Genomic DNA, 12,792 nt, shown 5'->3' on the forward strand with positions numbered 1-12,792 from the left:
TTTCTAACAGACAGTAAGGGAAGTACAAACTAAACAGTTGCTCAAAATCGGAAAATCAAAATGCTTTGACATTTCCATTTTTGTTCAGATCATTATTAGTGTTATTCTTGCTAATTTAATTCATGTTAATTATTGTGGCTATAGTAGTTGCTGAATCAACACTTTTTTGCTGAAAATAGTTGGGGTTGATCAGTTTAAGCCCATTCTCATCTTGGCAGAAGAAATATGCAGCCCTTCCCCTCTCAGACAGCCAGAAAGGAACATTATTCCAACTTCCCGTTCAAAAAAACAAGGTGTAAAGAACTTCATGCCTAGGTTGGGGTTTTTTTTTAATCACTGCTAGTTTGGGGTGCCAGATGTGGAGAGATAATGGTCTGAGATTCAGAACTACTACCAGCCCCTGCTTCAGGTGAAGTCATTGTATTCCTGAAATATGAGGTCCTCCGTATTATAACCCTGTACTCTCCACAAGCTCTGCCAGTGCCCTTAAATTCATATCCATGTCCCTCCTCTTGCTCCAGTCCTGTTCCTCATTTACCCAGCTCAGACAGTGCCCCTCCATCCTAACACAAAGCCTTCTGCTGTGCCAGCCCTGAGCTCTGTAGGTGCCCCTCACTCCTGAGCCACAGTCCCCTGCTATGCAAGCCCAGGGCTCCCCGACAGCTCTGCCAGTACCCCTCTATCCTGATGCACCACCCCCTGCCATCCCAGCCTTGGGCTCTCCAGCAGTTCTGCAGGTGCTTCTCCAACCTGCCCTGTAGCTGGACCATCTCTGTTCAATGACTTGAGCAACAGTAAGGGACAAGGCAGACTTTGTGATAGTTCACCAACTTTGCTAAGGTAGCACCAAGCACCTGTACAGAGGCTGCCTGGCATGAGGTGTGAGGCAGACATGGATCAAGAGACACCAACTCAACCTCAGGGGAAAAGAAGTGAAATGTGGCATGGAAAAGTCCATTTAGACCTCTGCTGGCAGCGCCCTGCCCTGGAGCAGTGGAGACTTCTCAAGGGCAGGCGGGGGCCCTACGGCCCTTGGCATCTCTGTGTACCTGCCTTCCTAGTGGTGCACACCCACAGTATGGCATTGCTCAACAGCCCTCATCTGCTACAGGGAGGGAGGAGATCATGGAGTTCCCACCTCCTTCCAGCTAATAAATGCTGGGTCCAGTGTTCAGCACAATCAGTTTTGGACCGAGGGGAAAACAGTCACAGAAGAATGATGCAGTCTCTGGCAATCCCCCTGGCAGGCTTCCTGCTCCTGGTCCTCCCCACAGGGGGGCTGTGCCAAGACAGTGGTAAGTAGAATGAACTGCACTAGTCTCCATGTGTCCTCAACGCCTGTACTTTGTGGAGGTCCTGCTGGGCTCACAATCGGAGGCCAGTGGACCATCTGTAGGGCAGTGGGACTCCTTCCCTCTGATATGTGGGGAAACTGAGGCACAGAAGTAGAAGGGATGCAGATGGTGGCAAACACGGGAGGCCTGATACCTCTGAAGTCATGCTGCTCACCCTAGAGCCCCTTCCCCAAAGGGAATTTGTGCCAGGTTCCTGCCTTTCTATTCCAGGTTTAATTAACTGGTATGGACAGACCCAGCAACGATAGCATCAATCCAGGGAGGGGAAGGGAGAAGAAAGGGGGAGAGGCAGGGAGAGGGGTATCAGACCTCTGCTGAGAGCCACCCCAGCTCAGCAAACTAGTATTTAAAGAGACAGTTCTCTTTTTCTTGCTTTGCGCTAGAGAAAAGTCAGCACTGGAACAACAGAGTTAATATAGTGACTCCATGGAAACTGCTTTCAGTGACTCAGGAAGGAATTTTCCTTCTGGACACCTCATCAGATGGGCAGGCTCATCCTCAGAATGCAATTTATAATAGCCATATTGATTTTGGCTTCCATGCCATGGTGCCTTGTCCCCTCGCATCTCTATTTCCTCTTGCACCTGCCATGGAATATTACATGCCTGGCCCATGGAAGAAAAAAGGCACACTGAAGTAAATGATGCAGCTACTTCTGGGTCAGGATGTCATGTCTGTGGCAACATGAGCCCCTGTCTAGCTCTAGCTTCACATTCCTATCCCACCTCTCCTAGAGGGGCTCGTAGATCATGCCCACATTTTGCCAGTTGGAAAGGTGCTGTAATAAAAAAACCTGCATATGCAAGAGAAGCTTGAGGGGAGCTGAGGACAAAAGGGAAAAATCAATGGGGTACAATTAGAGCTGTGCAAAGTATTGATTTTTCAATTTGTTGACAGCTCTAAAACACTGGTGGAATTGGAGGGGGAGATTTGTTTTGAGGTTTTTTTAAAAAAAAAAAATTGGCAAACCAAAGTATTTTTTTCTGAGTGGGATTTTTTGTGGCAGGAAGTGGTAGCACTTAACCTGCCCCCCTGCCCCAACAAGACTAACCCAAATTTGCAAAATAAATGTTTTGGTGCTGCCAAATATTTCTTTTTCTTGAAAAACATTTCAGCCCAAAAAATTCACCCAAGTCTGAGTGTCAAGGAAGGTGTGAAAGGCTATAGATACAGCTAATAGTGAGATGCTACCTGCTAAAGGAGTTCTTTCTCTCCCTTTATTGACTACAATGTGTAAATTATTATAGCTCTCCTGTGTCTTTCAAATCAATGGTCCTTTTGTTTTAGCTGAAAGAGTAAAGACTCTGAGTCATGGATCTGAGCCAGTGATTCTCAGCCAAGGTATTGTGGCACCCCAAAAGGCTATGAGATCCTTTTAAGGATGTGGCAGGGTGCTACATAATATTAGCATTGTTGGGTGTGCAGACACTTATACAAGATTCGCAAGATAATCTCAGATATTTCAAATAGGAATTCAGAAAAGCTATGGAGGGACGCCTTGAGCCTAAAAAGGTTGAGAATCACTGTCTTAAGGCCATAGATTCAATCCCAGGTGATAAGGTGGGTAAAGTCCTGTTGCACAGCTCATATCTCTGTCTTTGTATTTTCCCTTTTCTTTCCCCTGATGTTTTCCCATCAAGCTGTGTCCTCAAATGCCTATCAGGATCTGAATATCCTCCTTGACTTCAAGGAGTCGTTGTACCCTGCAGGGGACTTGCTCCCTGCTGTGTGGAGGTGACCCTTCTTTACTTGTTCCTCTCTATCCTTCTCCCCACACAGAAGACTTCAGCCTGTTCCCCAGACCACGCAAAGTCTTTGTCTTGTATAGCATCTCTGCTGATATCAGTACCTTCACCAATGATACTGTACTGCTTTATGTGCCCCGAGACTCTACCTTCTTTGATGTGATGAATGCTGCTGTGGCGAAAGACTGCAGCAGATTCAGGTACCCTGCTGGAGTGGCAAATGCAGCGTGTGTTGGTGTTTGTGGCAGCGTGGACTAGTCCACAGCACAGGGGAGGTGGGGAAATGGATCTGCTCCCCTCAGCAGTTTGCTGATGGCTAATAGACTGGGGAGAGGGTAAGGATGGAGGACCTGTTCCTCTGCATTGTTCAACTCGATGTTGTCTTCTAAGAGTGGAAAGGCTGGAGGTTGGGTTGGGGAAGGGACATGGGCCTCCAGCTGCACTGTATTCTTGGTCACGTGCCCCTCTAAAGCAGTAGTCAGGGGAGAGGATCCCTGCTGACTGCCCTGTGTAGAAGTGAGGATTCACTGGGTCTCCTGTGGGACTCTTTTTTTTTCTGGTAGGTTCACTTATGAATATTCAAACTTGGGCCCATACATCACATCCGTGCAGGGGTTGATGGCCAGTGACAACCAGCACACTTACTGGGAGCTCATGAGTAACGATGTCCGCCTGGACAAAGGTAAGGGGCAGGAGCAGGAGGTGATAGGGCAGGAGAGCTGACAAGGGTCTCTGGTGCAGGGAGACAACCCAAGAATTATTTTTTTTACAGACAATCTACACAGTTTTTACTGATAGTTTTTTTTCCCGGTGTGTTTTTACTGTAACTTTTTTAAATGCCTTGTGTTGGCAACTGTGTGACTGCAGTAGTAGTTTTACACCCTTCTGCCCCTGAGACAGGGGTCCCCGCAACTGCACCCTACACCCTGCTGCCCCCTGCCCCCCAGCCTTGCTCCTGCTATCCCTGTTTCCCTTGCAATTACATGGATCCCCACCCACCGCCTCTTCCCCACTGGCCAACACCTCCATCCTATCCACACTTCCCCCTCTCTCTGTACCTTCATGCCAGCAGCTGTTAGAGACACTAGATAGCATAGGAACCAAGTACATGGCTAGAGAGCAGGGAGAGGTCTATCAGGCTACAGTGAGCAAAAAGCCCCGACTAGAGCTGTGCATCTGCAGGGAGCAGGAGCAAAGAGCAACATTGGCTCAGACTGCAGATGGTTTTGCTGTGCTCCTGTCTTTCAGGGATGCTATACCTTTTTTCTTCCTGGGGAGTGTAAAGTTGTGGTTGCTTTTTGTTTTTAAAGAAGGGAAAATGATTTTAGGGATTTTATGGACAGGCATTTTTAGAGCATTTTTCATGGAGTCTCCAAAATGTACAGACAGTTGGCAACCCTGTCCAGTGAAGGGATGCACATATGAAAGATATAGAGGGGCTGGTGGGGGGTATAAGGAATGCAGACTGGGGAGGGAAGGGATTGGGGGGACAGGACTGGAGAGACATAAAGGAAAGAAAAGAACAAGAGAAAGGGAATGAGCAAAAGAGGAAGACAGGCCCAGAGGGAGAAGCCAAGCTGCCGGGCCTGAAGGGGTCCTGAACCCTTTAACAGTCTCTCACCCTGCCTCTCCCCTCTTGTTCCAGGTGCTGGGAACTACAAAGTCACCACATGGGAGAGGCTGGAGATCAGATATAGCAAGTACTGAGCTCCAAGACTCTGAAGACATTGTGGCGGAGATACAGTCTTCAGCTCCTGTTTTTTCACTGTGCAGGGTTTTGGGGTGCTTGCCTTCTCTTTAGTTTAAGTCTATCACCTCTCAAAGCAGGAAACTTGCCCTCAGCAAAATGGTCTGTGAAACTGGCCTTGCCTTGTATTTACAGTCCTGTGATCCTTCCAAAGTCCTCTCTCTCTCTCTTTCTCTCTCCCCCATGAAATAAACCCCTTGCAACAACCTGCAGCATCATGTGGTCTGTACCAGACAAAAGGGAGGGAGGAAGAACTGGGACTGGTTGGTAAAGGGGCCTCCAGCCTGCTCCTCTCTTCTGCAAACACAGCACAAAAAACTGGGTCGCTCCCACAGCACTAGGCACACCCTTAGTGACAATCCCTTCAGTGACTTTCACTTATGAGGCACTGAGCACAGCTTCCAGGCATGGAGTCACAGCCCTCATCATGGCATTGGCTGATGCAGGGGGCAGGGGGGTGGTTCTACCTGGAGTTACCATCTCCTGTATGGCGCAGGTCAGTGGGGCTCTGGGCTCACACTGAAGCTCCCTGCCCCTCTATGGCACTGGCTAATGGGCAATGGGGATGTTTTGCAGGCTGCTTACTAAGCCTGCTCTGGAGTCACTATCCATCCCACTGTGTGCTAGGTACCTCTGACGTCACAGTATCCTGCAGGGTGTCAGACTGTGAAGTAATGAGGAGTGTGTATGGCACACAGTGTGCATGGCATTTGCAAATGGGCACACCCTGGATTCACCATCCCCTCTAGCACACTGCACAAAGGGGTGTTAGGCATGCCCTGAAGTCCCTGTCCCTCCATGATATTGGTCAATGGGGCACTGGGCTCACACTGAAGTCACTGGGGCCTCCATAGCTCCAGTCAATAGGGCAGTGGGAATTCCCTGAAGTCATTGTCCCCTCTCTCTTGTTAGCATATAAGGTGTTGGATACACCCTAGAATCACAGGTCACCGGAGGGCTGTGCATGCCTTTGAATCACCATCCTATCAGTGGTGCCAGGCAATTGGATATTCCCATTATTGTACTGGCCAACAGGGTCCTAGGCATGTGCTGAAGTCACACTTCCTTCCAAAAAAGTGGGTACTGAGCATATGCTTGAGTCATCAACCTGTCCATGGTGGTATCTGGTTAGGTACAGGTCATGTACTTGGAATAAACATTAGGGCTGTGCGAAAATGTGCCTAGTGTTTCATTTTGAAGCTGTTTCGATGCATTTTGAGCTCGAAACAGCAAAATCAAAATGAAACAAAAGCCTTCGATACAGCTTCGAAATGAAGCAAGGGCGTTCGAAATGTTTCAAAAGTTTCAAAACATTTTGAGTTTCGAAATCAGGCTTACTTGGCTTCAGCGCCAGTCCCAGCCATCAGCAGCAGCCTCCTGTCATGTGGCAGGAAGATCAGGGGCCCACCCACACCCCTGGGAGGACTGTGGGGCTTTGCCAGACTCTTCCTGGGTGCGTGGGCCCCCGATCTGCCTGCCAGATGACAAGAGGCTGCTGCTGCTGGCTGGGACCAGTGGTGGGTGCAGCCTGCACCCAGTGCCGGGAAAACTGGTGCTGCCGCTGGCCCCAGCTGGCAGCACCAGCCTCCTGTCATCCAACAGGCAGATCAGGGGCTCGCTGGGTGCAGAATAGCCTATGGGCAAAAGGTCGAAACAGCATCAAAACAGCGAAACAGTTTTGACAAAATGAAACAGAACAATGCTTTCAAAAGGAAACAAAACTCAAAACGAAACACTGCTCCATCGAAACGTTGAAATGGAAGTCGAAGCACAGCAGTGTTGTTTTGCACAGCCCTAATAACCATCCCCCTCTATGACACTGGCAACGCAGCACCAAGCTCACAACAAGATCACCATCCTCTCTAGGAAGTTGACCAATAAGGCTATGGGCTCAGACTGAGGTCACCCTCCCCTTTTATGATGTTGGCCAATGCAATGCTGTGTTTCTACTGCAGTCACTGTCCCCCCTGTGAGATTGGCCTCTAGGACATGGGATATGCCCTAGAGTCATTTTTCTCCCTTATGGCCCTGGCAAATAGGGCACTCATCTCACTTTAGTGTCACTTCTCCCTTGAGGGTTGGGCAGTGGGTTCCTGGACTGTGATTCTGCCCTTGACAGCACTGGCCATAGAAACATCAATAGGAGATTGTTAGGGTCATTGGTTTGGTGTAATCCTAAACTCTAATATTTTGGTTTAAGAAACCTTGTTCCAAGCTTTCTTTTAAAGAAATCAGTGCAATACAAAGAAGACAATGAACTTGAAAGCAAAGACTTATTTTTTTCCTTCTTTTTTGGCCCAATGAACTTGAACTTTTGACTTGCTGAACATTGAAGATTTGCTCTGGACCAGAAGACTGTCAAACTGAAAAATCCAGTTTTCTTCCTTGTTCTGAAAGAGACTCCATCTGCACAAAATAAGTCTTCCCAAACAGACTGGAGTCTCCCACACACCATCTGTCACATTTTCTGCCAAGAGTGTGTAAACAGAAGTGCTGTCATTATAAGTACATATCGTATACATTCCGAGCAAGTCTGGAATACTTGCCAGCTGCCTTTTATCACCTACAGGTTTCCCTTGCTTTATGCTATACACATGTTCCTGGAAAAAAGGCTCATAACTCAAATTTGCATAAAGAGAACCCACTTTACAATGTAACAAATAGGGATATGTTCCAAGACCTCGACTGTACTGAACTGACTTCCAGACCCATTTCTACCACTTTTACAAGACAAGTTTGGTACTCACCAACAGCAGACAGTACACACAAGTACAGGGCACTATCATAATGGGGATGGCAGCTACAGAAACACGTGTTGCAGACAACAAGCGAGGAGCACAGATCCACACAGGAGACTATATTTTGGTGTGTGTCACTCTCGCAATGCACCACACAAAACAACAGGCTGTGGGCTTCCACCACACCGATAGCATAAGAGTGAATTTACCTCACACATAACGAATTTTTGGTATAAAAAGGATCATCACATAAAAGTGAATTTGTACACACAGAACTTGCATAAAGCGAGGGAAACCTGTACTTTCAACACGATCAGCAGCAGTAAATAGTTTATACTGATGCAATATTACTCCACATCCCAGGGAACAACCAAGAGAATTAACCCTCAAAAAGGCACATACTATCACACTGGGACATGGGTGGCCAGGCCTGGGGCCACACAGAATCAAGGTGCTGACTAGGGCCAGGAGGGGCAAACAGAATCCAGGTACAAACTGGGTCAGGAAACCAGAAGGTCAATCTGGAAGTGGGACCCATGAGTGAGCTGAGCTGGAAAGCCAGAACAGGCAGAGAGCAGAGTTGGAAAGCAAGATGGGTCAAGAAACTGGGAGATAGAGTAGAGGAAGCTGAAGAAAGCATCAACGTAGTCTTGAGTCAGATTGAACCCTGACCAGCCGCTCTGGTGACAATCTGTGGTAAGAAGGTTAGGCCCTGCTGGAGGCTCATGCCAGCCTTGTCCTGTACGAGTAGTCAGCTGTAGAGTGGCAGGCCTGGATGAGTGGCCATCCTGCCCAAGCCAAGGTCCAAGGTTCAAGGCAGTGTCCCGATTCATACATGTGGCAACGTTCAGCTGTACATCTCAAGAATGAACCAGAACTGGAGCTGGGAAAGAAGAACCATGTGTGCCTGAGCTTTGGGGCATTCAGGTTGAGGCACCCAGAGATTGCAAGGATTTCAGTAACTGCAACAAGGTCATGCAATATGCCTTAAGGAACAAAAGCCAGATCTCTCTTATCAATACCCGACTCCCCCTTGGTCTGGGCTTATCTCACAAGTAATAAAGGTCAGCAGATAAGAGTACTCATAGGACAGCTCCCTGTATTACACACCTGCAAGACAGCCAATCCTTTCCCTCTCCAGCTGCAACCACCATAAAAGAAACAACACTCTGTCACTGTCTCATCAAATCTCTCTAGGCATAGAGTTATAGAGACTGCTACCAAAACACAGCACTGGCCAGCCAGATGCTAAGCTTTCATGCTTGAAGGAGGAAGACCTATAACCCAGAACACCTCTCACTCAGACAGCCTAGGAGGAAGTCAAGTGGATGGAGTAAGAAGGCTCTAGCACGTTACAAGCCTCAGAAGACTGATGTGATGCAAACATTTGTCTGTTCCCCTTCCAGCAAGCAAAATGCTCACCTCACTTCAACTAAACATAAAATCTGGGCAGACTAGAGACTTGTCATTGAGCCACCTAGGGAAGTTCCCTTAGGAACAGCTTTTGAAACCAGTGCCAGAGCAGCAGAACAGCTTCCACACCCCACCACCAGTTGAGAGACTGGCATTTCCCAGAAGGGGCTGGAAACATCCACCCCCTAACTCAGCAGATGGGTCACAGCACGAATGTCCAATGCAGACTTGCAACAGGATCGATTGTGCCAGGGCTGGGGACTACCTCCTCCCACCCCACAAAGAGCTACAGTACACCAAACAGCCTCTGTCATCCAGCATTTCTATCTCTGGCCAAAAACATTGAGCTAGACTGTCCCTCTTCCCTCCTCTCACACAAACCAAATGATGTGGCAGAGTGGGAAGCCAGTTTGCTCCTGCTCACACCCTTTGCTTCCCAGCTTCACCTAGAGCAGCTTGAGCACCAGCCACAACGAGTAAGAGAAGCAAAGCCCAGCTCCCCGCAGGAGCCTTCATTCTGCAACCACTGCAAAAGAAGCATGTGTTGCTTTTATACCTGGGGCAGTACTCAGGTGATTGCCACTCCTCCGATGAGAGGACAGCCACTGCCAGCATCACTCAAAGCTGTGTTGCCTTCCTTCTCACTTTGGAGAGGAGCAAGCACTGATCAGGGAATGCAAGTGCCCATGCATTAACAAGCATGTGCAGTCACTTGTGATTGACTGTTCAAATCTCAGTAGTACTTATTTTTCTACCCCCACCCTTCTCTGAGGGCAAACTAAATGCCCTTTCACTGTGATGTTTTATGTATTGGTTAGTGACCCTAGGTGCCTTTCCTAGAAGAGTATGAGGGTGGCAGTTTGACTCCCTTGTTGTCACGCTGTCTGTTTCCTGCAAACAGTTGGACCCCCTACATCCAGGCAAAAGTTTAAATCAGGGGTGACCAACCTGTGGCACATGCTACAAGTGGCAGAGGCAGCCACTGTCTGTATGCAACAGATCAGAGAGGGGAAAGGTGACACAATAGCACGTATGGCAGAAAGCAGAGCAGCTGACCGGGCAGGGAGCACAGGGCAGAAAGCACAGCTGCAGATGTGGCAGGGAAAGGGTAGGGACTAGCAGCTGAGAAGGATGCAGGCTTAATTTGTGGCATGCTTGCCTAAATGTTGGTGTCCACTGGCCTACGTGTTCTGCTTTTCTTTTGTACTCCAAAACAAGGACAGCCCTCAAACAAAGTATTTTCCCATTCCAAAATATTGGCCAAAAAATATAATTTTGGGTTGAGCCATAACAAAAATTTTCCACAGATTTTGCAAACCCAAATCAAAAGGAAAATGTCAACATTTTGAGAGGGTTTGGGATGCATTCTTTACTACTAATGATCAACAAAGGAATTACAAAGCAAATAATTGTTCAGAATTGGAGAATCAAAAGGCTTTGATGTTTCCATTTTTGGTACAGGTCATTATTAGTATTATTGTTGCCAATTTAATTCATGTTAAATTAATTAAGTTAATTCAAGTGCCCTGGATTTCACAGTTGCTGAATCAGCACTTTTCACTGAAAAATAGTTGAGGCTGACCAGCTTTGACCCATTCTTGTTGACAGATGAAAAAATCAGCCCTTCCTCACTCATGAGCCAGGAAGAAACGTTACCCCATCTTCCTGTTCAGAAACCAAAGCACAGAGTGCTCCGGGCCTAGGTTTTTTTCTGTCACAACTAGTTTGATGTGTCAAATGTGGAGAGCCAATGGTCCAAGAGTCAGAACTGCTAGCAGCTCCTGCCTCAGGTGAAGTCATTGTATTCCTGAAATATGAGGTCCTCCATTGTAACCGTGCCTGCAACAAGCTCTACCAGTGCAGTTAAATCAGGATCCATGCCTCTCCTCTTGCTCCAGTCCTGTTCCTCATTTACCCAGCTCTGACAGTGCCCTTCCATCCTAACCCAAAGCCTCCTGCCATGCCAGCCCTGAGCTCTGTGGGTGCCCCTCACTCCTGAGCTACAGTCCCCTGCCATCCCAGCCTTGGGCTCTCCAGCGGTTCTGCAGGTGCTTCTCCAACCTGCCCTGTAGCTGGACCATCTCTGTTCAATGACCTGAGAAAAAGCAAGGGACAAGGCAGGCTTCCTGACAGTTATTCTGACACCAACTTTGCTGAGGTAGCACTGGGCACCTGTGCAGATCTGGCATGAGGTGTGAGGTAGACATGGATCAGTGCTGCCAGAGTAGGAGACATCAACTCAACCTTAGGGGAAAAAAAGTGCAATGTGGCCTGGAAAAATCCACTTAGACCTCTGTTGGCAGCCCTTGGCATCTCTGTGTACCTGCCTTCCTAGTGGTGCACACCCACAGTATGGCATTGCTCAACAGCCCTCTTCTGGTATGGGGAAGCTGCAGCCCTAGGGTGAGGAAAACCAGGGGAGGAGATCATGGAGTCCCCACCTCCTACCAGCTGATAAATGCCAGGTCTAGTGCTCAGCACAGCCAGTTTTGAACCAAGGAGAGGAAAACTGTCCCAGAAGAATGATGCCATCTCTGGCAATCCCCCTGGCAGGCTTCCTGCTCCTGGTCCTCCCCACAGGGGGGCTTTGCTATGGTTGTGGTGAGTAGAATGAGCTGCACTTGTCTCCATGTGTCCTTAACCCCTGTACTTTGTGGTGGTCCTGCTGGGCTTGTATTCTGAGGGCTGTCTGAAAGGAAGTGGGACTCCTTTCCTCTGACATGTGGGGAAACTGAGGCACAGAGGTAGAAGGGATTCAGCTGGGTGGCAAACAGTCAGCCACCCCACAATTCTGCTGCTCACCTCAGTTCCCCCTCTTCAAGGGAAATTTGTGCTGAATTCCTCCTTTCCTGTTCCCAGCTGAGTAGCCAGTTCAGTAAGTGGTATGGGCAGAACCAGCAATGATAGCATCACCTTGGGGAGGGGAGGTGGGTGGGAGGGGGGATCAGACCCTGCTGAGAGCTATACCTGGATTCAAAGAGACGGTCCCTGTTGTCTTGCTCTGTACTACTGGTAAAACAGGGTTAATGCAATGACTCCTTGGAAGCTGCTGCTGGTGACACAGAAGGGAATTTCCCCTTGTGATGCCTCATGGGACAGACAGGCTCAGGTTGCCTTGCCGTCATCCCTGGACAATACAAGAGTTCCATTATCCAGAGCCACCAGGCCATAGCAGCTTGTCCCCTCTAACTTCCTCATGCACCTGCTCTGGGACATGCCTGCCACATAGCAGACAGAGAATTCAGGGTGGTAAAGGGGGCAGCTACCTCTGTGCTGGGACATGGCATGTGTCTGTGGGAGCACCAGCCCCTGGTAAGCTCTGGTTCCACACTCCCACCCCACAACTCCTGGGGTACAGCAGGGGGCTTGTAGATTATGCCCACACTTTGCTAACGAAAACTATTGTGTAATAGAAAGACTTACGTGTGCCCAAGGGACTTGTTGAGGGGGCCAAGGAGGAAAAGGAAAAATCAACAGGGCACAAGTAGAGTAACGCAAAGTATTGATATTTCAGGTCACCGGCAACTGCAAAATACAGAGGGGGATGGGAGTCAGGGATATCTATTTTGAATCAATGTGTTTTTGGAAGGTTGGGCAAACCACAAAATCAGAAAATAATAATAATAACATGTTCCATTTTCAAGTTCAGATTAACTTTTTTAACATGATGAAGACAATTAAAAATAATGTCTATTTTGAAACAAAATGCAGCTAGGGATGAAGAAAACCTGAAAAGTTTCAATTTTTAGAATATTTTTCTGTAACTGAAACAACTGGCTACAAGCAGCAGGCAT

At 48.2% G+C, this 12,792-nt stretch overlaps 2 protein-coding genes across 3 annotated transcripts in view; both read left to right on the forward strand.

The window, feature by feature from the left end:
- The first annotated feature begins 1,175 nt into the window (after positions 1-1,175).
- LOC112550667 (transcobalamin-1-like) lies at positions 1,176-5,038 on the forward strand. The gene is made up of 4 exons (XM_025206906.1): positions 1,176-1,295; positions 3,135-3,300; positions 3,664-3,782; positions 4,746-5,038. The coding sequence occupies exons 1-4, from the start codon at positions 1,217-1,219 to the stop codon at positions 4,805-4,807; spliced, it is 426 nt and encodes a 141-aa protein (XP_025062691.1). The 5' UTR covers positions 1,176-1,216; the 3' UTR covers positions 4,808-5,038.
- A 6,431-nt stretch (positions 5,039-11,469) lies between these two features.
- LOC102386187 (transcobalamin-1-like) overlaps positions 11,470-12,792 on the forward strand; it is a 7,598-nt gene continuing 6,275 nt past the window's right edge. For both annotated transcript variants that reach the window (XM_006026038.2, XM_025206904.1), the window contains exon 1: positions 11,470-11,599. In XM_006026038.2, the coding sequence (XP_006026100.2) occupies positions 11,521-11,599 (79 nt within the window). In that variant the 5' untranslated portion in view covers positions 11,470-11,520. The remainder of the gene's footprint in view (positions 11,600-12,792) is intronic.

The sequence above is a fragment of the Alligator sinensis genome, unplaced genomic scaffold (genome assembly GCF_000455745.1).
Source record: "Alligator sinensis unplaced genomic scaffold, ASM45574v1 scaffold437_1, whole genome shotgun sequence".
In the NCBI taxonomy this organism is placed as follows: Eukaryota; Metazoa; Chordata; order Crocodylia; family Alligatoridae; genus Alligator; species Alligator sinensis.

Excerpts from the sequence above, each read along its gene's own strand:
- LOC112550667 (XM_025206906.1), top strand. The coding sequence starts at position 1,217 with ATGATGCAGTCTCTGGCAATCCCCCTGGCAGGCTTCCTGCTCCTGGTC. Across the intron at positions 1,296-3,134 it reads GGGGCTGTGCCAAGACAGTG|AAGACTTCAGCCTGTTCCCC; the intron begins GTAAGTAGAATG and ends CTCCCCACACAG. Across the intron at positions 3,783-4,745 it reads CGATGTCCGCCTGGACAAAG|GTGCTGGGAACTACAAAGTC; the intron begins GTAAGGGGCAGG and ends CTCTTGTTCCAG.